The sequence below is a fragment of the Ovis aries genome, chromosome 3, assembly GCF_016772045.2.
Source record: "Ovis aries strain OAR_USU_Benz2616 breed Rambouillet chromosome 3, ARS-UI_Ramb_v3.0, whole genome shotgun sequence".
Classification (NCBI taxonomy): domain Eukaryota; kingdom Metazoa; phylum Chordata; class Mammalia; order Artiodactyla; family Bovidae; genus Ovis; species Ovis aries.
The window spans coordinates 102163023-102190139 of NC_056056.1; the positions used below are offsets into that span (position 1 = coordinate 102163023).

A 27117-nucleotide genomic window follows, 5' to 3' on the forward strand; every position below is an offset into this window, starting at 1 on the left:
TGGGAAAGCCTATCCATCAAGATGCCAGTTGACTGGTTGGGGACAGACTAGGTCCCATGGGGATCAGCTGGGAGAGGGGATACTGCTAGAGGCAGTGGGCAGACCAGAAGCTTGAAGAATAAGCTAAGCCAAAGTCTGTAGAGGGGAAAAGAAGTCCTGGTGTTGGAGAGTGCCCTTCTGAACATTACATCTGGAAAAGCTTGAAGATTTCAAATCAAGAGTGAATACTGTGGAGGGACAAAGCCAGGTAGAGGTCATAGGAACAGAGTTGGGCAGAGTAGTCTGGGGTTGGGGGGGACCCTGAAAGCCCTCTGTTAAGGGTTGATTGTGCACACACATAACCTTTAGAAATTCACGTTTAAATCCCAACCCCTGGTACCTTGGAATGTAACCATATTTGGAAATAAGGTCTTCAAAGAAATAAGTTCTGTCTGTGCTGCTGCTGCTGCTAAGTCGCTTCAGTCGTGTCCAACTCTGTGTGACCCCATAGACGGCAGCCCACTAGGCTCCCCCATCCCTGGGATTCTCAAGGCAAGAACACTGGAGTGGGTTGCCATTTCCTTCTCCAATGCATGAAAGTGAAAAGTGAAAGTGAAGTCACTCAGCCGTGTCCGACTCTTCACGACCCCATGGACTGCAGCCCACCAGGCTCCTCCATCCATGAGATTTTCCAGGCAAGAGTACTTGAGTGGGGTGCCATTGCCTCCTTGGACTGCAAGGAGATCCCACCAGTCCATTCAAAAGGAGTCCATTCTAAAGGAGATCAGTCCTGGGTGTTCTTTGGAAGGTCTGATGTTGAAGCTGAAACTCCAATACTTTGGCCACCTGATGCAAAGAGCTGACTCACTTGAAAAGACCCTGATGCTGGGAAAGGTTGAGGGCAGGAGAAGAGGACGACAGAGGATGAGATGGTTGGATGCCATCACCGACTCAATGGACATGAGTTTCGGTGGGCTCCAGGAGTTGGTGTTGGACAGGGAGGCCTGGCGTGCTGTGGTTCATGGGGGTCACAGAGTTGGACATGACTGAGCAACCAAACTGAACTGAAATGAACTGAAGGTCAGTGACCATGTCTCTTTTACCAGGAACATCCAACAACTAGCAAAGTACCTGGCACAGAGTAGGCACTCAATAAACAGGAACTACTGTAGGAATTAGTATGTGAATGAACTATAGAGACATTAAATGGTTGGCAGGAGTGCTACTTTTTGAAGCAGTATGGCAACCATGCAATGGAAAGAAACAGTAAACCCTTAAGCAGCAGTCTTTGAGAAGGGGGAGACATTCACATGTCCATTCACTAAGGCTGCTGTTGCTGCTGCTAAGTTGCTTCAGTCGTGTCCAACTCTGTGCGACCCTATACAGGGCAGCCCACCAGGTTCCCCCGTCCCTGGGACTCTCCAGGCAAGAACAGGGGAATGGGTTGCCATTTCCTTCTCCAATGCATGAAACTGAAAAGTGTGCTCAGTCGTGTCTGACTCTTAGTGATCCCATGGACTGAAGCCCACCAGGCTCCTCCGCCCATAGGATTTCCCAGGCAAGAGTACTAATGATTCAGTAAAAGTTGAGACAGACTTCTGCAAGATAAAGGAGATAAATAATTGATAGTACAAAACACACACAGACGTCCCTGGTGGTCCAGTGGTAGAAAATCTGCCTTGAGATACAGAGGACATGGGTTTAATTCCTGGTCGGGGAAGTAAAGCTCACATGCACGGAGCAACTAAGCCCCAGAGCCGCAATTAGAGAATCTGCACCGCAACAGAAGATCTCAGTGATGCGACTAACACCATATGCAGCTTAAGTATTTTTTTTAAAAAAAGCTGGAGAAGAAAAATCCACAGTACAAGTAGGGGGCTCAGCTTTAAGGAAGAGAAGGTATTTCTTTTTCTGAGATTGAATGAAATGAGAAAAGTTGAAGTAGAAAACAAGCAGCTGAAGGAGCTCATTTCTAAAAGCCTCTACCCACAAATTATAAATGAAGGTTTGTGACCAGATTAAGTGTAGCAGAATTCTCAGCTTACGAAGAGTGGGAACATTAAGGAGTAAGGCCTCTGGTGAATGTGAGAGGCAGTCAAGAGAGGTGAGTTGAATCTGACACCTACAGAACAAAAACAAGTGAAAAACTATAAATAGGAAATTGGGCGAATCTGTGTGTGAACATGCGCGTGCGTGAGCTCAGTTGTGTCTGACTCTTTGCAACCCCATGGACTGTAGCCTGCGAGACTCCTCTGTCCATGGAATTTTCCACACAAGAATACTGGAGCAGGTTGCCATTTCCTACTCCAGGTGATGTTCTCCACCCAGGGGACAAACTCATGTCTCTTTCATCTCCTGCATTGTAGGCGGATTCCTTACCACTAGCGCCACCTGAGAAGACACATGATTCTGTGAATTTTCTTCTGGCATTGCCCACCATCTAGTTATAGGAGTAGAAAATCAATTGCTGAAAGAAAAAAGTGGCTACGATAGGTCAAGAGAAATGTGAGAATGCTGGTAAGAAATGGAGATGAAGCAAGAGACTGGAGAAAAGTTACTGGCTTAGAAAAGACTGCAGAAAAGTCATTGGCTTAGAAAAGTGCAGTAAGCTTGGTTTAGTGGGAGAGAATTAAAGGACAAGGAAATTAATTAAAAGGGAGAAATTTATAGTATCAAGAAGCCAGGGTTATATTCCCTAGTGGAAAGAAAAAGAATGGTGAGGTCAGAGTGTTCAATATGGTATCCAACCCCAAGATGGTAACAAAAGAAAGAGCTGAAATACAAATGCAGTGCAATACAGGGTTGGCCAAAAAGTTTGTTCCGGTTTTTGCATTAACATCTTATGGAAAATCCTGAATGAACCCTTTAGCCAGCTCAGTATTCAAACCAATGAAGACAGACAGGGATTCCCCTGGTGGTCCAGAGGTTAAGAATCCACCTGCCAATGCAGGGGACACAGGGTTGATCCTTGGTCCGGGAAGACTTCACGCGCCCCAGGGTGACTAGGCCTGTATGCTGTAACTACTGAGCCTGTGCTCTACAGCCTGCGAGTCACAACTACCGATGCCTTCGAGGCTAGAGCCTGAGCTCTGCAACAATGAGAAGCCCACACGTTGCAACGAGAGAAAGCCCATTCACAGCCAAGAATAAAATTTGAAAAAACAATGCACTGTCACATTTTAATTTTCTCATCAAAACTGTCAACATTAAGAAATTTACCTGGAATCACATTATTCCCTTAATTTTTTCACACAGAATATTCCATTTACTGTGTAGTTCATCATCCCCTGGATATGTTCTATGTAATATACTTGTTAGCACTGTCGTTTCAATTGGGCAAAACTTATTACCAATAAGACTTGCATTTAACTGGTCGCATATTTCCAGCGGCAACCAATGATCAGGTGCTTCAATGTTACAGACTTCAATTCTCCCATTCTTGACGTCTATGAATACTTTAATTTCCAAGTGTGACTGTTCATGTAACACAGTGAAGGAAGTATCCACACTGAACTTCGGAGTTTTGCCATATACCCATTCCCAGGTCTGTAGTTCTCTGGCTTTGCTGTTTATTCCAGGAAACACTGTCTCGTCTGTTGGGTTTATTAGGTGAATGTGGTTATTGATTTGATGAGACGCAGCATACTCTGTGGCAACAGCGTTTATCACTACCTCACAGGTCAGAGTGGGATCTTTTTCCATAAGGTTTTTCACGAAGGCAGGTGTGCTGGCAGTGGCATTGCTCCTGATCCCTTGGTAAGGGCTCTTCAGCAAAGATGATAAGAAGGTCCCGTCAGTGCTGCACAGCAAAGTGCAATGGTGATAAGCTGCATTGCGGCCAATCTTGGAAGCTGTTCCTGAGATTTTAAACTGTCCGTCAAGTAAAAGGTCAAATCTTTCAGTAGCCTGCACGTCCAGGTGTGGCTGGACAGCCTTCAGGGCTCTCACAACTAATTTTAGATTCTCCATCCTATCATACTTTTTCTTGGTTGTAAAAAAAGTCAAGTTGATGTTACCCATATCATGGTAGACTGTGCCTCCTCCACTTCTCCTCCGAGCCAGTTTCACACCTTCTTCTCTCATCAGATTCAGGTTACATTCCTGCCAAGGGTTCTGATGCCGACCAATTACCACAGTGGGAGAATTCCTCCACAAGAAAAGGACTGGCTTACCTTCTAAATTCATATGGTCGTGGATCCAGTCTTCCACAGCCAGATTGTGGTAAACGTCATTGGAAATCGACTGTAAAATGAGTCCACTTTTAACTGTGTTTTTAAAGCCAGCTGCTGGGACCTTGAAATTACAAAGTAACTGGAAGCAGTTCTTCATGGAAAATGGGATTAGCATGCTGTCAAAAATGGAAGACAAATTAATGATCGAGAAAAAGAAAATTAAATTCTATTTTGTAGCTATCGCTTCTTGGTTATTTGATCCAAACTTATCTAGGTATCCAGTCTAGTCCCTTTTCTTGCCTTTTGGCTTTACCATTAGTCTTTAATAAAACTTCTCCAACAGAGTACTCAAAGGAAATAAATCATACAAACCTCAAACTGTTTTAGCTGAAGTGGAATAAGGGCAGAGATTATTCAAATAATAAAGCTGAAAATAATTATGTAATATACTTCAAAGCCAAAAAATTATTTTTAATTCACAGGTAATACACATTCATTGAGAAAAATGAGAAAATACAGACAGGCAAGAAAAAAAAAATCCATAATACCACCACTGGGAGATAATTACAACTAACATGTTGGTGTGTACCCATTTTTTTCTGTGCTGCTGCTGCTGCTGCCAAGTCGCTTCAGTCGTGTCCGACTCTGTGCGACCCCAGAGACGGCAGCCCACCAGGTTCCCTTGTCCCTGGGATTCTCCAGGCAAGAACACTGGAGGGGGTTGCCATTTCCTTCTCCAATGCAGGAAAGTGAAAAGTCAAAAGGAAGTCGCTCAGTCGTGTCCAACTCTTAGCGACCCCATGGACTGCAGCCCACCAGGCTCCTCCATCCATGGGATTTTCCAGGCAAGAGTACGGGACTCGGGTGCCATTGCCTTCTCCGTTTTTCTGTGCATGTGTAAATCCACACACACTTCCCCACCAGAAGTGTAACCAAACTGTTATTTAATTCGGCGTTAAACCAACTTTTACATCAGTCTTAATGTGTAATATTTCATTGTCAAATACCACCACCTTTTACTCAACCAATCTCTTAGTTTGTAAGTTTAGGTTGTTTCTAGTTCTGTGTTATCAACAATGAACATCAGTGTAGAAAGATTTATGTCTTTATAATACTTGAAATGTAATTTCTATTTGACTGTGAGATACATGATTTACTGGCAGTCTGTTTTATTTTGATCCATATTAAATTAGGATGGATCCTCCTGAGGTCAGAGAGGTCAGAGTAGGAAGGTTATGTAGAAAGGTTAGGAACAATTTTATTATATTTCGACACTCCACACATTATTTGTTAGGAGTGCTGATTAAAAGAGTGAAAATACTAGCTATAATAATGAAGTATTCTGACTAGCTATGATTGTAAAGAAATCATTTAATTCCATTCCTTAGAATGGTTATAATTTTCTTCTAGGTTAAAGGCCTGGGATGGACTGGGGTACTAAAATCCATAACTAGGCCAAATTATTTTGTAGTTACATCCTGGAGGAATAATGTCTATAGTAGAGTCGTCATATTTTCATCACTCTTGCTATACCTTGATACTACAGAAAGCGGAACCAATGTACACTCTATCTAGAAAGGTTAGGAGAGGTTTAACAGAGAAAGGGATACCTGAACTGAGTCTCCACATCTGATGCTTTCTACCACGTTGAAGGGAGTAGCATATTCCAGGCAAACAGAGAGTCCTCCAACAGTAAGAGGGCCTTGGGGACTCTCCCCATGGAGTTCCACTACCAGCCTTGCAGCTCCACTGAAATCTGTGGCTGTGCTGACACGATCCCATCTCTTAGCACTTAACTTATCCAGAGTCTCCGGACGGCCGTGTGCCTGTCTGATTTCGGCTTTTTGGCTCTCGAAGGGCGCGCCAAGGGCTGGCACCCAACATGCCTAACTTGGGACACTCCTGTGTTGAGGATGAACCGGTCCTAACCGTAGAGCCAGGTCCTCCCAAACTCTAAGCGGACACCGCGGGGCCTGCTGCACCCCGGGATCGGAGGTGCCGGACCGCTGCCAGTGCCCGGGGCCCACGCTGCCATCCTGCACCCGCCGCGCCTCCGGCTTCACACACCTGCTACTTCCGGTCGCGCCCACGCCGCGCGCAGGACCGTGTGCGAGGTACGCGTGCGACCCGAAGACCAGCCAGCCGCGCATGCGGCCGCTCTGCCAGCCGCCCAGGCCGGCGTGGGGCGGAGCACCGGAAGCGGCGGGAGGGGGCGTGGCTGAGGGTTTCCGGTGGGAGGGGGAATCCTGCGGTGCCCTCTCCTTGACGCCAAGCCGCATCGGAAACGGGGACGCCACTCCCTTTCTAATAATAGCAGTCATTATAGTAGTATCGAAAGTCCTAGAGCCCCAGGCCAGATGGAGGCTCCCCGCGGGACAGCCCAGAGCCGGCCCAGGGGGTGGAGGGGGTGTCAGCAGGACGCAGGTAGGCGCGGGGCCGAGTCAGGCTGGAGGGGCCCGGCCAGGTACCCAGAGTAGTCGGGTCGCATGCTCTTCAATGAACATTTATCCAAGCATTGTGCTGAGCTTTGCGCGTCTCATAGTTCAAAGGGCAGGCAAGCAACTCCAGTTGGAAGGGGACGAAACTAAAATCCGTTTTAAAAGACAAATGGCATTTAAAGGAATAAACGCTACTATTCCCAATACAGAGATGGTAACAGGTAGGAAGGAGAGAGCCGGAAAACAAACACACCGAGGGCCATGAACGTCCCCATTCAGGATATCCCTCAATGCAGTTGGCAAGAACATCCTTGTGGGGCTTAGCCAGATGGGGAATTCCCCCACCAGGTAAAGTTCTAGGTAACTATAGCGGCATTAAACTGCCTCAAACGCCAGTGGCTTAATGCGACGATTTATTATTTCTATCATGCGAAGAGTTGACTCATTGGAAAAGACTCTGATGCTGGGAGGGATTAGGGGCAGGAGGAGAAGGGGACGACAGGAGGATGAGATGGCTGGATGGCATCACCGACTGGATGGACATGAGTTTGAGTAAACTCCGGGAGTTGGTGATGGACAGGGAGGCCTGGCGTGCTGCGATTCATGGGGTTGCAAGGACACGACTGAGCGACTGAACTGAACTGAACCGAACATTTATATGGGCAAGGCTTGCTTGGGTGGCTTCAGTGAGCATTCGGCACAGGTTGGCTGAGCCGAGAGCTCCACACCCTTATTCACACGTCTTATTCACATCCTCGGCAGCTGGTGCTTGCTGGCTGCTGGTGCACTTCCATTCAGGCATAGCCTTCGATGTAGTATGTCGGCCACATTCTGTTGGCCAAAGCACCAGCAAAGACAACCCAGAGTTAAGAGGTGGAGTAATGGACCCCTCCTCTTGATGAGAGGAGCCCAAAGAATTCGTCGTCCTTTTTCAGTCTTGGACAGAAATCATCAGTCTCTCCTTCGAATAGAAACCATCGAGACCTGAATTTTGGAGTGAGAATCATCCAGAATTCAACAGTTAGGTGGTGCAGATACCCCGACCAGGGCTTCATTTAAAGCTACAATAAAGACACAATGGCTCCTCATTTATGTTACCCTTTTGATTGAAGTTAGTCTGAGTAATTAGTCTTTCTTGGATTATGCAGGTGGGAATGGATTCTGTGCAAAATTAGTCCCAGTAGAAGTTTTCCTAGTTATCATTAAAGATAGCCACACAATTGTGTTGCCCTTTGCTTATATTGTTGTTTAGTTGCTAAGTCATGTCCAACTCTTTGGAACCTTATAGACTATCCCACCAGGCTTCTCTGTCCCTGGGATTTCCCAGGCAAGAATACTGGAGTAGGTTACCATTTCCTTCTCTAGGGGATCTCAACCCATGATCTTCTCAATTCATGTTGCTAGATCCAGTGAACTTTCAGTCTGCATTTACCCTTTCAGTTGGCTGCCCCCACCTTAAAGACTGGTGGACAGTCTTGACATTATCCTGTCTTGGTTTTCCACCAGCCTGTCAACTCTTCCATCCCCTCTGCGAGCTCCCCCAGCACTGGCCAGCTTCTGAATGTTGTAGTTGCTTTATCTCACACTCTACATTCACCCTAAGCAACCTCATTCATTCCCATAACTTTAGACACCACTCTGTATACAACTTTCAAATTGGTATTTTTCATTCCGTACGCATAGAACTGCCTGCCTTGGAAACTGGTATGTCCAAAACCCGTGCTCCTCAGCTCATTCTTTCTCCTAGAGAACCTTCAAGCATCTAGCCATTTTTTTTTCTTAAACTAGAAACCCTTTCTTTCCTCCACTTTCAGACCATCATGATGTCCTGCCAAACTTCACCTAAACTCTGTCCCCTTGGCCATCATCTCACTTGGACAATCGTGTCCTTGCAAAAACTGTAAATGTCACCTCTTCAGAGAATCTTTCCCTAGCTCCCACAGTTAAAAATCAAGTTTAAAAAAATAAAAATCAAGTGTATGTTATGTCTCCTGTCAGTTTGACTGTTTAACTTTTTCTTCATGACACATCACAATTTGTATCTTATATAATTAGTCTGATGTTCTCCTGGTAGACAGCATTACAAAGGTGTTATTATTGTTTCAGTCATTCATTCATGTCCAACTCTTTGCAACCCTATGGACTGTAGCCCATCAGGCTCCTCTGTCCATGGAATTCTTCAGGCAAGAATACTGGAGTAGGTTGCCATTTCTTCCTCCAGGGGTTGTTCATGACTCAGGGATCGAACCTGCAATTCCTGCATTGGCAGGTGGATTCAATACCATCTGAGTCACCAGGGAATCCCACCAAAGAAGGCATTTGCTGTTTTATTCACAGTTCTATCCCAAGCACCAAGCACAGTGGCAGGTTAGATGAACAAATGATTTGTGTATTTTTGTGTCTCCCAAAGAATTATGTTCTATAAATGATAAAGAGTGTCATCTTATTGGCTTACATCCTTTTCAATGGTTTTAAACTACAAAAACATCTGTTTAGTTTTTCTCTGATTAACAGAATATTTTTTCCCCTAAAAGATTACTTTTCCTCTTTAGTATGCCTTTTTCCTTTATCAGTATTAAGGATATTACTCAACTGGACATTAGAGATCACCATTAAATATTAAAGTATAGGAAAATATTCAAAACATACATAGTAGAAATATTTACAGGTCACTATCTGTCCAGACACAAGTGGTTTTTAATTTCAGCTAACATTATTTGGGACAATAAATGTATATATAAACATATTTCTGTATAGTGAAAGTGAAGTCACTCAGTTGTGTCTGACTCTTTGCGACCCCATGGACTGTAGCCTACCAGGCTCCTCTGTCCATGGGATTTTCCAGGCAATAGTACTGGAGTGGATTGCCATTTCCTTCTCCAATATTTATGTATATGTATATATAAACATATATATATCTTTGTCATCCTTACTGAAACATCTAGTAGCTTGAAACAACTGCTGCTGCTGCTAAGTCACTTCAGTCGTGGCCGACTCTGTGTGACCCCATAGACAGCAGCCCACCAGGATCCGCCATCCCTGGGATTCTCTAGGCAAGAACACTGGAGTGGGTTGCCATTTCCTTCTCCAATGCATGAAAGTGGAAAGTGAAAATTGAAAGTGAAGTTGCTCAGTCGTGTCCAACTCTTAGCGACCCCATGGACTGTAGCCTACCAGGCTCCTCCGTCCATGGGATTTTCCAGGCAAGAGTACTGGAGTGGGTTGCCATTGCCTTCTCCAATGCATGAAAGTTTGAAACAGCAGTATTATACATATATATGCATATATGTTTATATACATATATGTTTATATAAAAACATATATATAGTTTTTTAAACAACTAGGCTGTTTTCTTATATCAAATATTGGTGGCATAAAATGGTAACATCTGCAAGATAAATTATTACATTTAGAAAAACTTTTGTGGGTTTCATTCATTCTGAAATGAATTCTGTGTGGGTTAAAAAAAAAAGTTTAAAAGGATGATGTGAAATGTGAAATGCCTCTTTAGCTACCAGTGATTTTTAACAGAACAGAAATGCAAAAATGCAGGAAGATAAAGTACTCTAAAGCAAAATCTCCAGCTGGAAATCCAACATATAAAAGCAATACACCAGAAATAATGGGAAATACTGATATTAAACTGGGCACTGTTTTTTGAGTTTTGATCACTTGTTAGAGAAATACACTAGAATTAAAATGTTTTGGTGACATTTAAATACCCTTAGACAAAACCTCTGATTTTTGACAAGGATAGAGAGTAATATGAGAGAAATCTTGAATTTGAATTTTGGAACGTTTCTTCTCTAAAGCAACTTTTTTTGAATATGTATCATCAAAAGCTGCAATCTACATTGATTCATAAACAGTAAAAAATAAGTGATCATCTTCCTTCATTTTGTTAGGTTTTCCTAATAAGGTAAGGCTCTCATTCATCAGGCCTTCTTAGTCAAAAGCCATTTTTGGTTTCTTTAGTAACATACAAAATAACTTCATTCAACGTCTGTCATTTCTATCCCATCACTTTCTTTAACACACATCACTGGACCCAAGGCTTTCTCTGAAAGATATCCTGTGCCAGTGTCTTTGCTCCTTGTAAAGGCTTCTTGATTTGTGTCTTCTAATCTTATTTTCTTGGTGTTTTGAAATAACTGAGTCACGGGCTCCAATTTGCTTTTCTCTGTCCTTTGCATTAATTGATCACCCACTTTTGAATCCATATGCAAAGCAGAAACCTGAGTAGCGGATTTACTTAGGGAAAACCCCATTGGGACAGCTGAATAAGATTGCTGGCACCTCTTAAATCAGTGGACACCTTTCTTCCTTGATTGCTTGAGGGAAAAACTGAAACAAAGGAATACAATGGGAATTTCAACTAACTTCAGGCAATGTTTGTTGTAATGGAATGTCATGGTGACCCCGCCAAAAATACACAGTAAAATTGCCTTCTGTCCCTCAGTGTTTCCGTTTTCTTTGTGGGAGGTTTGCAGGCTCTATAGGTTCTCTGAGACTTCTTTTTTTTTTTTTTTTTAAGGAATTCACCAGATGCTCTGTTTCATCTCCTGGCAGAAAAACTACAGAACTTCTCTACTTAGTCCTATCATTCTTGTTACAAAGAAGTTTTAATTTATTATTATTGGATTAAAGAAATTATTACTGAAGGCAAAACACTCTGCTGAAAAAGAATTAAAGATGCTGAACAATGGATCTTATGAAAATTTACAAATTTTGTGTGTTGATAAAACACTTAAGAGAGTAGAAGGGCAAATCAATGGGAGAAAATATCTGCAAATCATATATATGATAAAAGACTAAAACCCAGACTATATAGAGGACTAAAACTCAGCAACAACAAAATAACCCAACTCAAAGCTGAGCAAAGGACTAAAATGGACATTTCTCCAGAGACGATAGATGAATGGCCAAAATGGCCAATGATAACATGAAAAGATGTTCACCATCACTAATAATTAGGGAAATGCAAATCACAATTACCAGTTAGATACTGCCTCATACCTGTTAGGTAACTATTTTTAAAAAAAGAGAAAATAACAAGTGTTGTTGAGGATGTGGAGAAATTTCAGTCTTTATGCACTAATGGTAGGAATGTACAATTGGTACAGCTGCTGTGGAAAAGTTTGACAGTTCCTCAAAAAATTAAACACAGAGTTACCATATGATCTGGCAAACCAACTTCTGGGCCTTTAAGAAGTATTTGTACACCTATGTTCAACACAGCGTTATTCAAAATAGCTAAAAAGTGGAAGCAACTCAAGTGTCCATTGATAGATCATGGGTAAGCAAGATATGATATATATATATATGTATGTATATATATATATGTGGTAAGATACTCAGCATTAAAAAAGGAAGAAATTCTGCAATATGCTAACGTATGATGAATCAGCAGATTATTCAAGATGAAATAATTCGGTCACAAAAAGGCAAATGCTGTTTAACTCCACTTATGTGAAGTATCTAGATATCGAATCAAAGAAACAGAAAGTAGAATAGTGGTTGCCATGGGGAGTTGTTTAAGGGGTAGAGAGTTTCAATTTTACAAGATGAAGAGAGTTCTGGAGACGAATGGTGGTGATGATAGCACAGCATTACGAATGTATTTAATACACTGAACTATACACCTAAGAAAGGCCAAGATGCTACATTTTATGTCATGTGTATTCTACCATAATACAAAAAAGTAAATGAGAAAAGCCTCCAAGAAAGATTATGAATGCCCAACTGAAGAGAGATGGTCATGCAATGTTAAGGAAAGAGCTTAAAAAGGTTGTAAAAGGAGGGGGGGGGTCCACTGAGGTATTGCCTCAATAATGGAGTCAAATTAGCCCTAAATAAAGACCACTTTCAGAGAAGGCAATGGCACCCCACTCTAGTACTTTTGCCTGGAAAATCCCATGGACGGAAGAGCCTGGTAGGCTGCAGTCCATGGGATCGCTAAGAGTCAGACACGACTGAGCGACTTCACTTTCACTTTTCACTTTCATGCATTGTAGAAGGAAACGGCAACCCACTCCAGTGTTCTTGCCTGGAGAATCCCAGGGACGGCGGAGGCTGGTGGCTGCCGTCTATGGGGTCGCACAGAGTCGAACACGACTGAAGCGACTTAGCAGCAGCAAAGACCACTTTGGACCTAATAAAGCTTAAGCTTCTAAAGCAGGTCTGTCCAATAGGACTTTCTATAGTGATAGAAATATCCTTTATGTGTTGTCTAGTATAGTGGCCACTAGTCACATGTGGATGTTGGCAGGTGAGAATTTTACTGAACCACCAATGAAAGCTAGATATCAGAATTTGAAATGTACAAAGCACAAATGAGGGACTAAATTTAAAATTTTATTTCATTTTAATAACATAAATTCAAATGGCCACATGAAGCTAGTGGTTACTATCTTCAACAGGGCAGTTCTAAAGGATTTAATTGTTTTCAAGTAAACTCACTGCATTTCAGAATAAAACCTACACATATTTAGAGGAAAACCAAAACCTCCAGCACCAACAATGTCAAATCTGCAACATCTGGCAGCCAAGAAAAATTTGTGTGTGCTCAGTTGCTAAGTTGTGTCTGATTTTTGGACAGTGGACTGTAGCCTGCCAGTCTCCTCTGTCCATGGGATTCTCCAGGCACAAATACTGGAGTGGGTTGCCATGCCCTCTTCTAGGGGATCTTCCTGACCCAGGAATGTAACCCTTGTCTCCTGCATCTCTTGCACTGGCAGACAGATTCTTCACTCTGAGCCACCTGGAAAGCTCAATAAAAACTTGTTGTTTGGTCGCTAAGTCGTGTCTGACTCCTTGTGACCCCATGAACTTACCAGGCATGAAAAGAAGCAGAAGAATGTGACTCATAACTAGGAGGAAAAAATAAGTTAGTAGAAACAATCCCATTGGGATTTCCCTGATGGCTCAGCAGTAAAGAATCCACCTGCTAATACAGAAGACATGGGTTTGATCCCTGGGATGGGAAGATCCCCTGGAGGAGGAAACGGCAACCCACTCCAATATTCCTGCATGGGAAAACGCACGGACAGAGGAGCCTGGTGGGCCACAGTCCATAGGACGCAAAGAGTAGGACACGACTTAGCGACTATAAGGAAAACAAAGGTAGCGTATGTAAATCCTCAAACTCTTCAACTTTTTTCCCTAGAGGAGGCACCTTCCTATCTCCTGTGATAATGATCACCTTCACCCCACAAGCCTTCAACATCATCAGAAAGTTGTGAGGTTTGTTCATTTTTCTCTATTTTTTTCAATTAATAATAGATAGATCATGAGAATATTTTATTCACAATAATCTTAGTATCTTAAGAGGAAATGAGAATACTTTGTTTTCCCTAAAATAACATTTTAGGATGGTCTTTGAGAGCTCATGCTTCTAGTAACTTATTTTATCAGTTAGGTACAATTATATTTCACAGAAAATGTATCTTCTGCGACTACTGCTTTTATCTAAAACAACTGGGACATGATTTAATTTGTTAGTATCTAGCTATACTTATAAAGTTATGATATGCAACAAAATGAGAAAATGTACTGGCACAAATAATGATAAAAAAATCAAAGCAGAGATGGGAAAAACATATGGCACATATTAAATGCATTTTTATGAAATCTGTTCTAACACAAAATTGATTTATGTCTGTCAATAATACATTGTGGGCAAAAAAATGAGTACTCAGTTGGCAAAAACAAGAATAGTTTGTCTCTTCAAATATGAGATTACATTTGAAATGGACAGATGAATACTATATCAAGATCATCAGAGAACAGCTATGAAAACCTAGTTTATCTATTTCATCTGTGGAAAAGACAGGGAGATAAAGCCAATATTAGAGTTCAGAACCCTTGAGTTATATAAGAAAAGTGGAATATGTTAAACATTCACTCAGTTCATTCGCTCAATCGTGTCTGACTCTTTGCGACCCCATGAATCGCAGCACGCCAGGCCTTCCTGTCCATCAGCAACTCCTGGAATTTAATCAACTCACGTCCATCGAGTCAGTGATGCCATCCAGCCATCTCATCCTCAGTCGTTCCCTTCTCCTCCTGCCCCCAATCCCTCCGAGCATCAGAGTCTCTTCCAATGAGTCAACTCTTCGCATGAGGTGGCCAAAGTATTGGAGTTTCAGCTTCAGCATCAGTCCTTCCAATGAACACCCAGGATTGATCTCCTTTAGAATGGACAGGTTGAACCTCCTTGCAGTCCAAGGGACTCTCAAGAGTCTTCTCCAACACCACAGTTGAAAAGCATCAATTCTTCAGCATTCAGCTTTCTTCACAGTCCAACTCTCACATCCATACATGACTGCTGGAAAAACCATAGCCTTGACTAGACAGACCTTTGTTGGCAAAGTAATGTCTGTGCTTTTGAATATGCTATCTAGGTTGCTCATAACTTTCCTTTCAAGGAGTAAGTGTCTTTTAATTTCATGCGTGCAATCACCATCTGCAGTGATTTTGGAGCCCCCCAAAATAAAAGTCTGACACTGTTTCCACTGTTTCTCCATCTATTTCCCATGAAGTGATGGGACCAGATGCCATGATCTTAGTTTTCTGAATGTTGAGCTTTAGGCCAAATTTTTCACTCTCCTCTTTCACTTTCATCAAGAGGCTATTTAGTTCCTCTTCACTTTCTGCCATAAGGGTGGTGTCATCTGCATATCTGAGGTTATTTGATATTTCTCCCGGCAATCCTGATTCCAGCTTGTGCTTCTTCCAGCCCAGCGTTTCTCATGATGTCCTCTGCATATAAGTTAAATAAGCAAGATGACAATATACAGCCTTGACGTACTCCTTTTCCTATTTGGAACCAGTCTGTTGTTCCATGTCCAGTTCTAACTGTTGCTTCCTGATCTGCATACAGGTTTCTCAAGAGGCAGGTCAGGTGGTCTGGTATTCCCATCTCTTTCAGAATTTTCCACAGTTTATTGTGATCCACACAGTTAAAGGCTTTGGCATAGTCAATAAAGCAGAAATAGATGTTTTTCTGGAACTCTCTTGCTTTTGCCATGATCCAGTGGATGTTGGCAATTTGATCTCTGGCTCCTCTGCCTTTTCTAAAGCGAGGTTAAACATCTGGAAGTTCACGTATTGCTAAAGCCTGGCTTGGAGAATTTTGAGCATTACTTCACTAGCGTGTGAGATGAGTGCAATTGTGCAGTAGTTTGAGCATTCTTTGGCATTGCCTTTCTTTGGGATTGGAATGAAAACTGACCTTTTCCAGTCCTGTGGCCACTGCTGAGTTTTCCAAATTTGCTGGCATATTGAGTGCAGCACTTTCACAGCATCATCTTTTAGAATTTGAAATAGCTCCACTGGAATGCCATCACCTCCACTAGCTTTGTTTGTAGTGATGCTTTCTAAGGCCCACTTGACTTCACACTCCAGGATGTCTGGTGCTAGGTGAGTGATCATACCAACGTGATTATCTTGGTCATGAAGACCTTTTTTGTACAGTTCTTCTGTGTATTCTTGCCACCTCTTAATATCTTCTGCTTCTGTTAGGTCCATACTATTTCTGTCCTTTATCGAGCCCATCTTTGCATGAAATATTCCCTTGGTATCTCTAATTTTCTTGAAGAGATCTCTAGTCTTTCCCATTCTGTTGTTTTCCTCTATTTCTTTGCATTGATCGCTGAGGAAGGCTTTCTCTCCTTGCTATTCTTTGGAACTCTGCATTCAGATGCTTATATCTTTCCTTTTCTCCTTTGCTTTTGGCTTCTCTTCTTTTCACAGCTATTTGTAAGGCCTCCTCAGACAGCCATTTTGCTTTTTTGTATTTCTTTTCCATGGGGATGGTCTTGATCCCTGTCTTCTGTACAATGTCACAAACCTCCATCCATAGTTTATCAGGCACTCTGTCTATCAGATCTATTCCCTTAAATCTATTTCTCACTTCCACTGTACAATCATAAGGGATTTGATTTAGGTCATACCTGAATGGTCTAGTGGTTTTCCCTACTTTCTTCAATTTGAGTCTAAATTTGGCAATAAGGAGTTCATGATCTGAGCCACAGTCAGCTCCCAGTCTTGTTTTTGCTGACTGTATAGAGCTACCCATGACCAAGGTAAGAGAAACCCAAGTAAGATGGTAGGTGTTGCAAGAGGGCATCAGAGGGCAGACACACTGAAATCATAATCACGGAAAACTAGGCAATCTGATCACACAGACCATAGCCTTGTCTAACTCAATGAAACTAAGCCATGCCATGTGGGGCCACCCAAGACAGAGGGATCATGGTGGAGAGGTTTGACAGAATGTTGAGAAGAGAAGGGAATGGCAAACTGGAGAAGGGAATGGCAAACCACTTCAGTATTCTTGCCTTGAGAACCCCATGAACAGTATGAAAAGGCAAAATGATAGGATACTGAAAGAGGAACTCCCCAGGTCGGTAGGTGCCCTATATGCTACTGGAGATCAGTGGAGAAATAACTCCAGAAAGAATGAAGGGATGGAGCCAAAGCAAAATACCCAGTTGTGGATGTGACTGGTGATAGAAGCAAGGTCCGATGCTGTAAAGAGCAATATTGCATAGGAACCTGGAATGTTAGGTCCACAAATCAAGGCAAACTGGAAGTGGTCAAACAGGAGATAGCAAGAAACATCGACATTCTAGGAATCAGTGAACTAAGATGGACTGGAATGCGTGACTTTAACTCAGATGACCATTGTATCTACTATTGTGGACAGGAATCCCTCAGAAGAAATGGAGTAGTCATCATGGTCAACAGAAGAGCCTGAAATTCAGCACTTGGATGCAATCTCAAAAACGAAAGAATGATCTTTGTTCGTTTCCAAGGCAAACCATTCAATATCATGGTAATCCAAGCCTATGACTCAACCAGTAACGCGGAAGAAGCTGAAGTTGAATGGTTCTATGAAGACCTACAAGACTTTTTAGAACTAACACCCAAAAAAGATGTCCTTTTCATTATAGGGGACTGGAATGCAAAAGTAGAAGTCAAAAAACACCTGGAGGCAAATTTGGCCTTGGAATACGGAAGGAAGCAGGGCAAAGGCTAACAGAGTTTGCCAAGAGAATGCACTGGTTATAACAAACACCCTCTTCCAACAACACAAGAGAACACTCTACGTATGGACATCACCAGATGGTCAGCACCGAAATCAGATTATTATATTCTTTGCCACCAAAGATGTTAAACATTAAGAAATGCTAAGAAGACTAAACATTTCTTTTCCAGTTGGCAGAATAATGCAATTTTCATTCTTTTTCACTAAAAAGCTCTTTTCTTCACTTTTAGCTAATATGGTCAACATTAACATAGTTGGATGGCCAAAAATAATATTATACCTGGTTGAGTTAAATGAGTGTTCCAAGACTGAAAGCTCCTAATAGAAGACAAGTTTAAACTGTATTAAATAGGAAAAGAATCGATACAGTATTAAATATCAAGTGAGATACTGTACCCTTTCGTTTTTTGTTTGTTAACCGTGATCAGTTTTTTGGGGGGACTTGGAGAAGGCCTGGCTTGTGGAGAAGGTATCCAGGTCAGGAATCTGCACTGTCACTTTTCTCTCCCTGTCATTCCCATTTTCAACTCAGACTGGATGGTACAGGGCGGTCAGGGCTCCCCAGACTGTGCAGGCTGCGGGGGCTCACCCCAACAGGCCGGCTCTGTCTCGCGGGGCTGCAGCAGCAGAACCTCATCAAAGGAGGCTCCCCGCACAGCAGCCCCTCACCGTGGCTGGAGAGCGCACCACCCTCCCAGCGCCCAGAAGTAACTCTGCGGAGTAACGAATTCACTGATCTGTCCAGAATGGCTACCGATCCCTGGGAAAATAGCACACAAAAGCGGCAGTAAAGCAGCAGGTATCCCAGAGTTAAGGGGAAGACAGCCAGAGGGGGAGGGGGAAAAAAAAAAAAAAAAGAGCTCTGCGCATGCGCACTCTACTCAGTTAAGGCGGCCACCCTCAGGAAGTAGGGAAAAAGTCTTGGAAAAGTGGGTGGAGGCTGGTTACTAGGAGACGGGACGCTCTGGAGGGTCGTCTAGGCGCTGCGTGGGCTTGCGCCTGCGCGGCGCGGATGGACCAGGAAGAAGCCTTTCCAGGGCGCCCTGTAAGGCAGACAGGCGGACGTACGCGACGCTACGTGCGTGTGTGCGCGCGCACGGCTTGTAGTCCCCGCGAGAGGGAGGGTCGAGCCAGGTACGCGTGCGCACAGGGACTTGGGGCGCGCGGGACGGAAGCGGAGTGAAGGCGCCGGGGAGGTGGAGGACGAGCCCCCTCAGGTACAGAGCGTGAGGGCGGGGCCGACGGCGACGCCGGCCGGTGCTAACCGCCCCCGCCTCCTTCCCGCCGGGTCCCGCCTCCCTCCCGCCCGGTCCCGCCTCTCCCCTGTCCGGTCCCGCCTCCCACCGCCCCCGCGGGGAGGGGCCAAGTCGATTTGGGGCGGGAAGGGAGGAGGGGCCGGAGGATGGAGACCTTGAGGGGTTCTGGATCCCAGGCGGAGACCGAGTCCTGGTAGTCGCCGGGATGATCTCCGGGGAGGACGACGGGCCAAAAAGCCCGGGGAGGGACCCACCGCCCCAGGTAGAAGCACGGGGATGCGCCGGGTTGGGGTAAAGCATCTCCTGGGTCAGCAGGCCTTTGAGAGGGCAGCTGCAGGAGGCGGCTATGGCGGGAATTAGGGTCTGTGGGCGACCCCTGAGGTGGATTTCGGCTGCTGGCGCCGCCGTGAGGGGCGGTAGCAGGCAGAGCTGCGGTCCAGGGAAACTCTCCTGGAACAAACTTTGCGCGTGTTGTCGTTTCTCGGGAGCTTAGGGTTGAGTTTATGTTCCTATGGTGACCGCTTCGCTTCCCGCCGCAGCTTTCGGCTTGGTTGTTGGGGGACTGTTCTGTTTAGAAACGCTCTGGAGTGGCGCTGAGGAATTTGGAAGTCAGAGATTTGGGGGTTCAACCAGGGTTTGCGTGATTTCCCAGCTTCTCATTTCTGAGCCACTTTATAGTCTTTGGGAAGAAAGGGCCGAGATTACGTAGGCATTTGCACGAAAAATCTCGTATAATTACAGTAGAAATTATACACAAGAAAGGCAGGGTAAGCTGGCTTTCCTTTGAAAAAGTGTTTGAGATTTAAACTGAATAACTTTGCTGCGATCATGGACAGGATACCTAAACACGCAAAGGAATACACTTTTTTTATTCTGTAAGTAAAGTCAAGGAGAGGGATTTCAGGAAACATTGCGTAGATGACAGTATCTCTGTGTTTGTTTTCCTTCTTCCAGTCTAGGTCATTATATCTCAGGATATTCGTTGTTTTAAATTTCCTCTAGTGGTTTTCAGAATTTCAAATCAACTTTTTTCTTTAACCCGTAAGGAAATAAATAGAATAATAATCGAGTTGAAATTATAAGAAAACAGATTAATTGTAACTATGAACTAATAGTAATAACGAATCTATTACAGTTTCAGTTCAGTTCAGTTGCTCAGTCGTGTCTGACTCTTTGCGACCCCATTAATCGCGGCAGCACGCCAGGCCTCCCTGTCCATCACCAACTCCCGAAGTTCACCCAAACTCATGTCCATCGAGTCGGTGATGCCATCCAGCCATCTCATCCTCTGTCGTCCCCTTCTCCTCCTGCCCCCAATCCCTCCTAGCATTAGAGTGTTTTCCAATGAGTCAACTCTTCGCATGAGGTGCCCTTTAGGACATAACTAATCTATTATAGTTTAGGACAGGGATGCCTGTTGTGCTACTGTTCATGGGGTTTCAAAGAGTGGGACACGAATGAGCAACTGAAGAACAGCATAACTATGAAAGGAAAGTGTCTATTGAAATCTGCCTCCAGGATAAAACTGATATTTTGTTCCTATTTGAATTGATCAAGTAACTAGACCATTTACTCTTAATTAGTGGGTAATAACTAGGAAGGTACATTCATGAAATACTTATTTTAAACAATATACACTTTAGCATTATTTAATGGCAACTTCCAAAATATATCTTGTTTCAGTTCAGTTGCTCAGTCGTGTCCGACGCCAGGCCTCCCTGTCCATCACCAACTCCCAGAGTTCACTCAGACTCATGTCCATCCTTCTGAAAAAAGTCACTGCTTATGACTCCTCTGAAGTAGACATTCTCAGTCTCTCTCAGTTTGTTTCAGGATAATTTGCTTTTAAAGTACTCCAGTTAGAAGCGGTTAGAGCAGGTGTTTTGATTAAAATATTTATTTGTTTGTTTATTATTTATTTACTTGGCTTTGACGGGTTTTAGTTGCAGCAATGCGATATAGTTCTCCTTCCAGGGATGGAACCCACGTCTCCTCCATTGGGAGTGCGCACTCTTAGTCACTGGACCACCAGGGAAGTCCTGGAGCAGGTGTGTTATTCTTCATTCCCGTTTCCCAGCATGCATGCCTCCACGTCCCCAGATGGAGCCCTATCATGACTTCTGTGGCAGCCACTTCTTGCTTTTCCTTAGATTTTCACTGTATGTGAAGTTGCACTTTCTAGCTTGGCTCGTTTTGAACTGTGTGTGCGTGGAGTTGTACTGTGTTCTCCTTTGTATTTAGCTTCGTTACTCAACATTGTTTCTAAGGTTGATCCTGGTTACCGCTTGTAATTAGCTTGTTGCTTGTTGTTCCATTGTAAGAGTGTACCACAGTTCATCTACTGTGCTGTTGGTGAACGCTACAGTTTCTGTAGTTTTTGGTAAATATGAACAGCACTGCTGTGAATTTTCCTACACATGTACCCATGATAATCTTTTGAAGTGAGCTAGTTAGTAAGGTGGGCTTCCCTGGTGGCTCAGTGGTACAGAACCCGCCTGCCAATGCAGGAGATGTGGGTTTGCTCCCTGGGTTGGAAAGATCCCCTGGAGAAGGAAACGGTAATGCACTCCAGTATTCTGGCCTGGGAAATCCCATGGGCAGAGGCACCTGGCTGGTCGCAGTGCATGGGTCGCAGAGTCAGATGACTTAGCAACTGAAGAGCAAACAGAGTAAGGTGGTTCTGTTTGTCTTAGTTCTGTTGTTAACATCAAGTTACATTATTAAATGCTTTTGGTTCAGAAAAGCCTCTTGACAGCAAGAGGAAATGATAAGTGATACTTCTCCTAAGGCCTGTTTTAAGCTCCTTAAAAAAAGCAGGTTATTTCTTTACAGTAAGGTCTGGATTGGAGAGAAATTAGGAGCTTGGGCTTGGATGGAATGACTGGAGAGATTATTTCTTTTTAAGAAAAGTTATCAACTGACCTTACTATTACATTTGAAGTGAATGCCTAAAACATTTATTCACTTATTTATTTCACTTATTGAGAATCTATCTAAAAATTATTCATAAAATTTTATGTGGTTTTCTATGTCCTTCTCTGTTAGTGAAGCTATTCTTTCTTAACTCAAAGTGTCTTTCAGCATAAACTTTTGGAGACAATTTTCTTCAAAGAAAACGAGTTGACCTTTTGTGGAACCAGACTTTAGAATCCCATATAGGATAACTCCAATGTTTTCAATTATTCAATCAAAATATTTAATAGGCTTTTGTTGAACACATATTATATGCCTGATATTTTGCTCAATGCTGATGAATACATTTTAAATGCAGCTGATTTAATTTATTTATTTTAAAATTTTATTTATTTTTAAATTTACTTTTGGCTGTGCTGGGTCTTTGTTGCTTTGTGGGCTTTCCTCTAGTTGCTGCGATTAGGGGCTGCTCTTTAGCTGTGTGAGGGCTTCTCTTTGTAGCAGCTTCTCTTTGTATGGAGCACAAGCTCTAGGGTGCACCGGCTTCAGTAGTTGCAGACGTGGCCTCAGCAGTTGTGGTTCCTGGGCTCTAGAGCACAGGCTCAGTAGTGGTGGTGCACAGGCTTAGGGGCTTCGTGGCACGTGGGACTCTTTCCAGACCAGGGATTGAACCCATGTCTCCTGCATTGCCAGGTAGATTCTTTACCATGGAGTCGCCAGCAAAGCCCCTGATGATACTTTTAACACATGATCTTAACTCCTGTATCACTGAAAAATTAAAACTCTGCCAGGCAGGAACTTCAAATTTCTACCCCTTCTTATTTAAATCTTCATTTGACCTTGCTTTTTTCTGTTTTGTCTCAAAGGACAGTGCACACCCCTTACCTGGTTTCCTCTTATTAACTCTGGCCTTTCTTCATCAACCCATATCTTAGGAGTCTTCGTTGTGTTTATACTGTAAGAATTCTTATCCTGGAGTACAAGAATTTTGGGGAATTCTTGAACCCCCTGGAATATTTTTTAAACTTTTCTATGTGTTTGCATTTTCCTGAGATCAGGACTCAGGTGCAGGCTAAGTTGCTTCAGTCATGTCCACCTCTTTGCGACCGCATGGACTATAGCCTGCCAGGGTCCTCTGTCCATGGGATTTTCCAGGCAAGAATACTGAAGTAGGTTACCATGCCCTTCTCCAGGGGATCTTCCCAATCCAGGGATCAAACCTGCATCTCTTAAGTCTCCTTCAGTGGCAGGCAGATTCTTTACCACTCACGCCACATGGGAAGTCCTAGGACCCAGGGCTTTGCTTATTCCTGAAAGGGGTCCTTGACATACAGGAAATAAACAAGTTTTTCTCCCCTTGCGTTGGCCCTTCAACCTTTCTCTACCTCTTTTCTCACAGTCACGCTTTGTAAAAGAAGTCTACATTTTCTATTTCTTTTTCTTTACTACTCCTTCATTTGTTAGTCCTCCTACCATTGAAACTACTTTATTTGAATCATCAAAATTGATTATTTGGGAATGGTTTTTTTGAGTGCCAACTTTGTGCTAGGCATTCCTCTAGACATTAGGGACGTAACAGTGACCAGACAAGTGCCTAGAATACTTGGAGCTTAATTCTGGTAGAGCGTGACAGACAGTAAACAAATGAAGGTATAGATGATATAATTTCAGATTGTGTTAAGTATGAATAACCTAATGGGAGAGTAAATAGGAGAGAGGGTACTTTAGGTAAAAAAAAAAATCAGGAAAGGCCCTCTGAATATTTGAGCTGAAGAGCTGAGGGTAAGAAGTAGCCATTCATACAAAGGGCTGGGGAAGAAAATGCTCTCAACGAGGGAAATCAAGGGAGGAGGCCCCGAAGTGGAAAGAGATTGGCATGGTAGAGGAACAGGAGGAAAACCAATAAAGCTGGTGCGTGAACAAACAGGAGAGTAGGAGCTCTACTCTGGCATGTGAAGGCAGTGGCCAGATCAGTCAGACTTTAAAAAGCTTGCTTTTTATTCTGATTACAGTGGGGAGCCATTGGGGTGTTTTTGCACAGGATCTCATTATTTTAAAGTGATTGTTTTGATTTTAGTTTGGAAAACAGGTCGCAGGGATCAACAGTAGAAGCAAAAGGATTGCTTAGGAGACTACTTCAGTCATCCATGTGGGAGATAGTGCTGATTTGAACCAATAAGAAGGCAATAATTAAAATGTACAGAAGTGGATGGGTTGAGGATATATTTTGGAGATACATCCAAAAGGGCTTGTTGATGGGTTTGATGAGGTTCAGGGAAAAAGGAAACAAGGACAACTCCTTGGTTTTTTACCTCAGTCGCTGCACAAATGTCAGTGCCATTTGACACAGGAAAGACCAGGAAGGAACATGGTGGAGGCAGGGTTGAGAGCAGGAGTGCAGGTGGGGAAATTAAAAGGTCTGTTTAACATGCTGAAGTTGGGATGACGGAGGACTTCCAATAAACCCAACAGTGTTAAGAGCTTCGGTAGGAATACGTTCACAGTTGGAGGGAAAGTGGAAAATATGTGCTGAGTCTTTTGGGGGGGGAGTGAAAACGTGAAAGTGTTAGTAATTCAGTCATGTCCGATTCTGCAATCCACGTTCCTCTGTCCATTGAATTCTCCAGCGAAGAATACTGGAGTGAGTAGCCATTTCCTTCTCCAGGGGATCATCGCCATCCAGGGATTGAACCTGGGTCTCCTCCACTGCAGGCAGATTCTTTACTGTCTGAACCACCAGGAGTCAGAAACACTTTTTTTGTAGTCCTGTATTGCCTTGCGTAGGCTTCCCTGTTAGCTCAGTTGGTAAAGAATCCACCTGCAATGCAGGAGACCTGGGTTCAATCCCTGGGTTGGGAAGATCCCCTGGAGAAGGGAAAGGCTACCCACTCCAGTATTCTAGCCTGGAGAATTCTATGAACTGTATAGTCCATGGGGTCACAAATAGTCGGACACAACTGAACAACTTTCACTTTCACTTTTCATTCCCTTGTGTACATGTATTTGCATTTCTCTCAGATGATACTAATTATGCTATACCGTAATTTCCAGTTTATTTGTTCTGGATTCTCTGGATTCACTATGGGTTGAAACTGTAAGTTTTTGTTTTCCATCTGTCTAGCCCCCAAATCTAATAGTTCATCCTTTCCTGAAAGTGAAAGTCGCTCAGTCGTGTCCAACTTTTTGCAGCCCCATGGACCATATAGTCCATCGAATTCTCCAGGCCAGAATGCTGGAGTGAGTAGCCTGTCCCATCTCCAGGAAATCTTTCCAACCCAGAGATCAAACCCAGGTCTCCCACATTGCAGATGGATTCTTTACCAGCTGAGCCACAAGGCTGTTTATAAATTTGTTTGATAAGTGAATAAAGGTCACAGTCTGATAGTATGAACTGAAACAGTGATGGTCATGATGGAAGGCAGGTGTTTGAGAGATTTTGGTGAAGAGATCAGTAGGAAATGATGGCCAATTAAATAAGTTGAGCGGTGAGGGAAATTATTAATAATAGTAATTGTAAATAACAGTCTATATAACAATTGTAAATAACAATAATATTTAGTAGTTATTATTTATTGCCAAGCCCTATTCTAAGTGCTTTACATAAAATAAATCCTCACAACAACTCTGTGAAGCAAGTACTGTTATCATTCCTATTTTTATTCTTTAGATGTTTATTTGGCTGCTCTGGGTCTTGGTTGCGGCGTGCGGGATCTTCTGGTGCAACATGGGAACTCTTAGTTGCGGCATGTGGGATCTAGTTCCCTCATCAGGGATTGAACCCACTCCCCCTGCATTGGGAGCACAGTCTTAGCCACTGAACCAGCTGGGAAGTCACTGTCATTCCTATTTTAGAGATAAGGAAGCTGGGGCCAGAGTAGTAATTTGCCCATGGTCATGCAGCTGACAAGGGGCAAAACTGACATTATGAACCGAAGCAGACTGATGCTATAGAGCATGCTCTTAACGACCGTGCTGTGTTGCTTCCCCAGTGAGAAGGATTGTGATTCTAGCTTGCGTGACAACTGCTGCTCGAAAAGTACTCTGTACTTTACTCACATGCCTTCTCTGACCTCTGTTCCATCCAGAGGTCGTGGGAAGGTGGAAGAGATTCAGGTGGCCCAAGGTGGAAAAACTGGCAGGCCAGGCATGGCCATTTCAGGTAGACTGATTCCTCTCCCTCTTTATTGCTTCCAAAGCTAGTGCAGGGAAAGCAGCAACTCTAATATGATGGCTCACAATTGTCAGGTAAACTCTCGGTCTCTATACTTTTAATTTCTAGACCTGACTGACAGTAAACTTGACTGTCCATCTTACCAAAAGAAGAGGGAAGCTTCCTTTTTTAAAATTAATTTTTATTGGAGTATAGTTGCTTTACAGTGTTGTGTTTCTTGCTGTGCAGCAAAGTGAATCAGTCACATGTATACACATATCCCCTCTTTTTTAGATTTCCTTCCCATTTAGGCCACCACAGAGCACTGAGTAGAGTTCCCTGTGATGTACAATTGGTTTTCATTAGTTATCTATTGATACTTTGTACATCAGTTCAGTTCAGTTGCTCAGTCGTGTCCAACTCTTTGCGAACCCATGAATCGCAGCACGCCAGGCCTCCCTGTCCATCACCATCTCCCGGAGTTCACTCAGACTTACGTCCATCGAGTCGGTGATGCCATCCAGCCATCTCATCCTCTGTCGTCCCCTTCTCCTCCTGCCCCTAATCCCTCCCAGCCTCAGAGTCTTTTCCGATGAGTCAACTCTTCGCATGAGGTGGCCAAAGTACTGGAGTTTCAGCTTTAGCATCATTCCTTCCAAAGAAATCCCAGGGCTGATCTCCTTCAGAATGGACTGGTTGGGTCTTCTTGCAGTCCAAGGGACTCTCAAGAGTCTTCTCCAACACCACAGTTCGAAAGCATCAATTCTTCGGCGCTCAGCCTTCTTCACAGTCCAACTCTCACATCCATACATGACCACAGGAAAAACCACAGCCTTGACTAGACGGCCCTGAGTCGGCATGGATATTTTGTACATAGTTGTGTATGTATGTCAGTCCCAGCTCCCAGTTCTGCCCTTCCACCCTGGGAAAGTCCCCTTTTGTCTGCTTTAGCACACTGCTTCATTATCAAGCTCTACAAATTAGTATTGACACCTTCCTGTTATCCAAAGAACTCAGTGCAGATTTTGTGGGCATACAGAGAGCTCTAGCGTATTGCTTGCTCTTAAGATACTAATCAAATCCCTTATGATTACACAGTGGAAGTGAGAAATAGATTTAAGGGGCTAGATCTGATAGACAGAGTGCCTGATGAACTATG

At 43.4% G+C, this 27117-nt stretch overlaps 3 protein-coding genes across 13 annotated transcripts in view; 1 reads left to right on the plus strand and 2 right to left on the minus strand.

Annotated features, from left to right (window-relative positions):
* Window positions 1-3126: 3126 nt before the first annotated feature.
* Window positions 3127-6346, minus strand: LIPT1 (lipoyltransferase 1). 2 transcript variants are annotated; one of them, XM_004006144.6, is made up of 2 exons: window positions 6219-6346; window positions 3127-4327 (listed from the first exon to the last, which is right to left on the minus strand). In XM_004006144.6, exons 1-2 carry the CDS (start codon window positions 6299-6301, stop codon window positions 3205-3207), a joined length of 1206 nt encoding a protein of 401 aa, XP_004006193.5. In that variant the 5' UTR covers window positions 6302-6346; the 3' UTR covers window positions 3127-3204. The 2 variants fall into 2 exon arrangements, with proteins under 2 accessions (XP_004006193.5, XP_042102362.1); XM_042246428.2 differs by having other exon boundaries at window positions 5762-6319.
* A 4235-nt stretch (window positions 6347-10581) lies between these two features.
* C3H2orf15 (chromosome 3 C2orf15 homolog) lies at window positions 10582-10977 on the minus strand. Its single transcript, XM_027965912.2, has one exon. It carries the CDS (start codon window positions 10855-10857, stop codon window positions 10582-10584), a length of 276 nt encoding a protein of 91 aa, XP_027821713.2. The 5' UTR covers window positions 10858-10977.
* Window positions 10978-18742: 7765 nt separating this feature from the next.
* Window positions 18743-27117, plus strand: part of TSGA10 (testis specific 10) — an 89661-nt gene continuing 81286 nt past the window's right edge. For 3 of the 10 annotated variants that reach the window (XR_009600186.1, XM_060413955.1, XM_060413956.1), the window contains exons 1-2: window positions 19091-19157; window positions 20839-20943. Coding sequence is in view for 7 of the 10 variants with exons in the window: in XM_060413955.1 (XP_060269938.1) it covers window positions 19101-19157; window positions 20839-20943 (162 nt within the window). In the remaining 3 variants the exon portion in view is untranslated. Of the gene's footprint in view, window positions 18857-19090; window positions 19158-20838; window positions 20944-27117 lie in introns of those variants that run through there. The other 7 variants (XM_012173796.3, XM_060413958.1, XM_042246431.1 and 4 more) reach the window with 4 other exon arrangements.

Excerpts from the sequence above, each read along its gene's own strand:
- LIPT1 (XM_004006144.6), bottom strand. The coding sequence starts at position 6,301 with ATGCGCGGCTGGCTGGTCTTCGGGTCGCACGCGTACCTCGCACACGGT. Across the intron at positions 4,328-6,218 it reads GGCGCGACCGGAAGTAGCAG|CATGCTAATCCCATTTTCCA; the intron begins GTGTGTGAAGCC and ends CATTTTTGACAG.
- C3H2orf15 (XM_027965912.2), bottom strand. The coding sequence starts at position 10,857 with ATGGGGTTTTCCCTAAGTAAATCCGCTACTCAGGTTTCTGCTTTGCAT.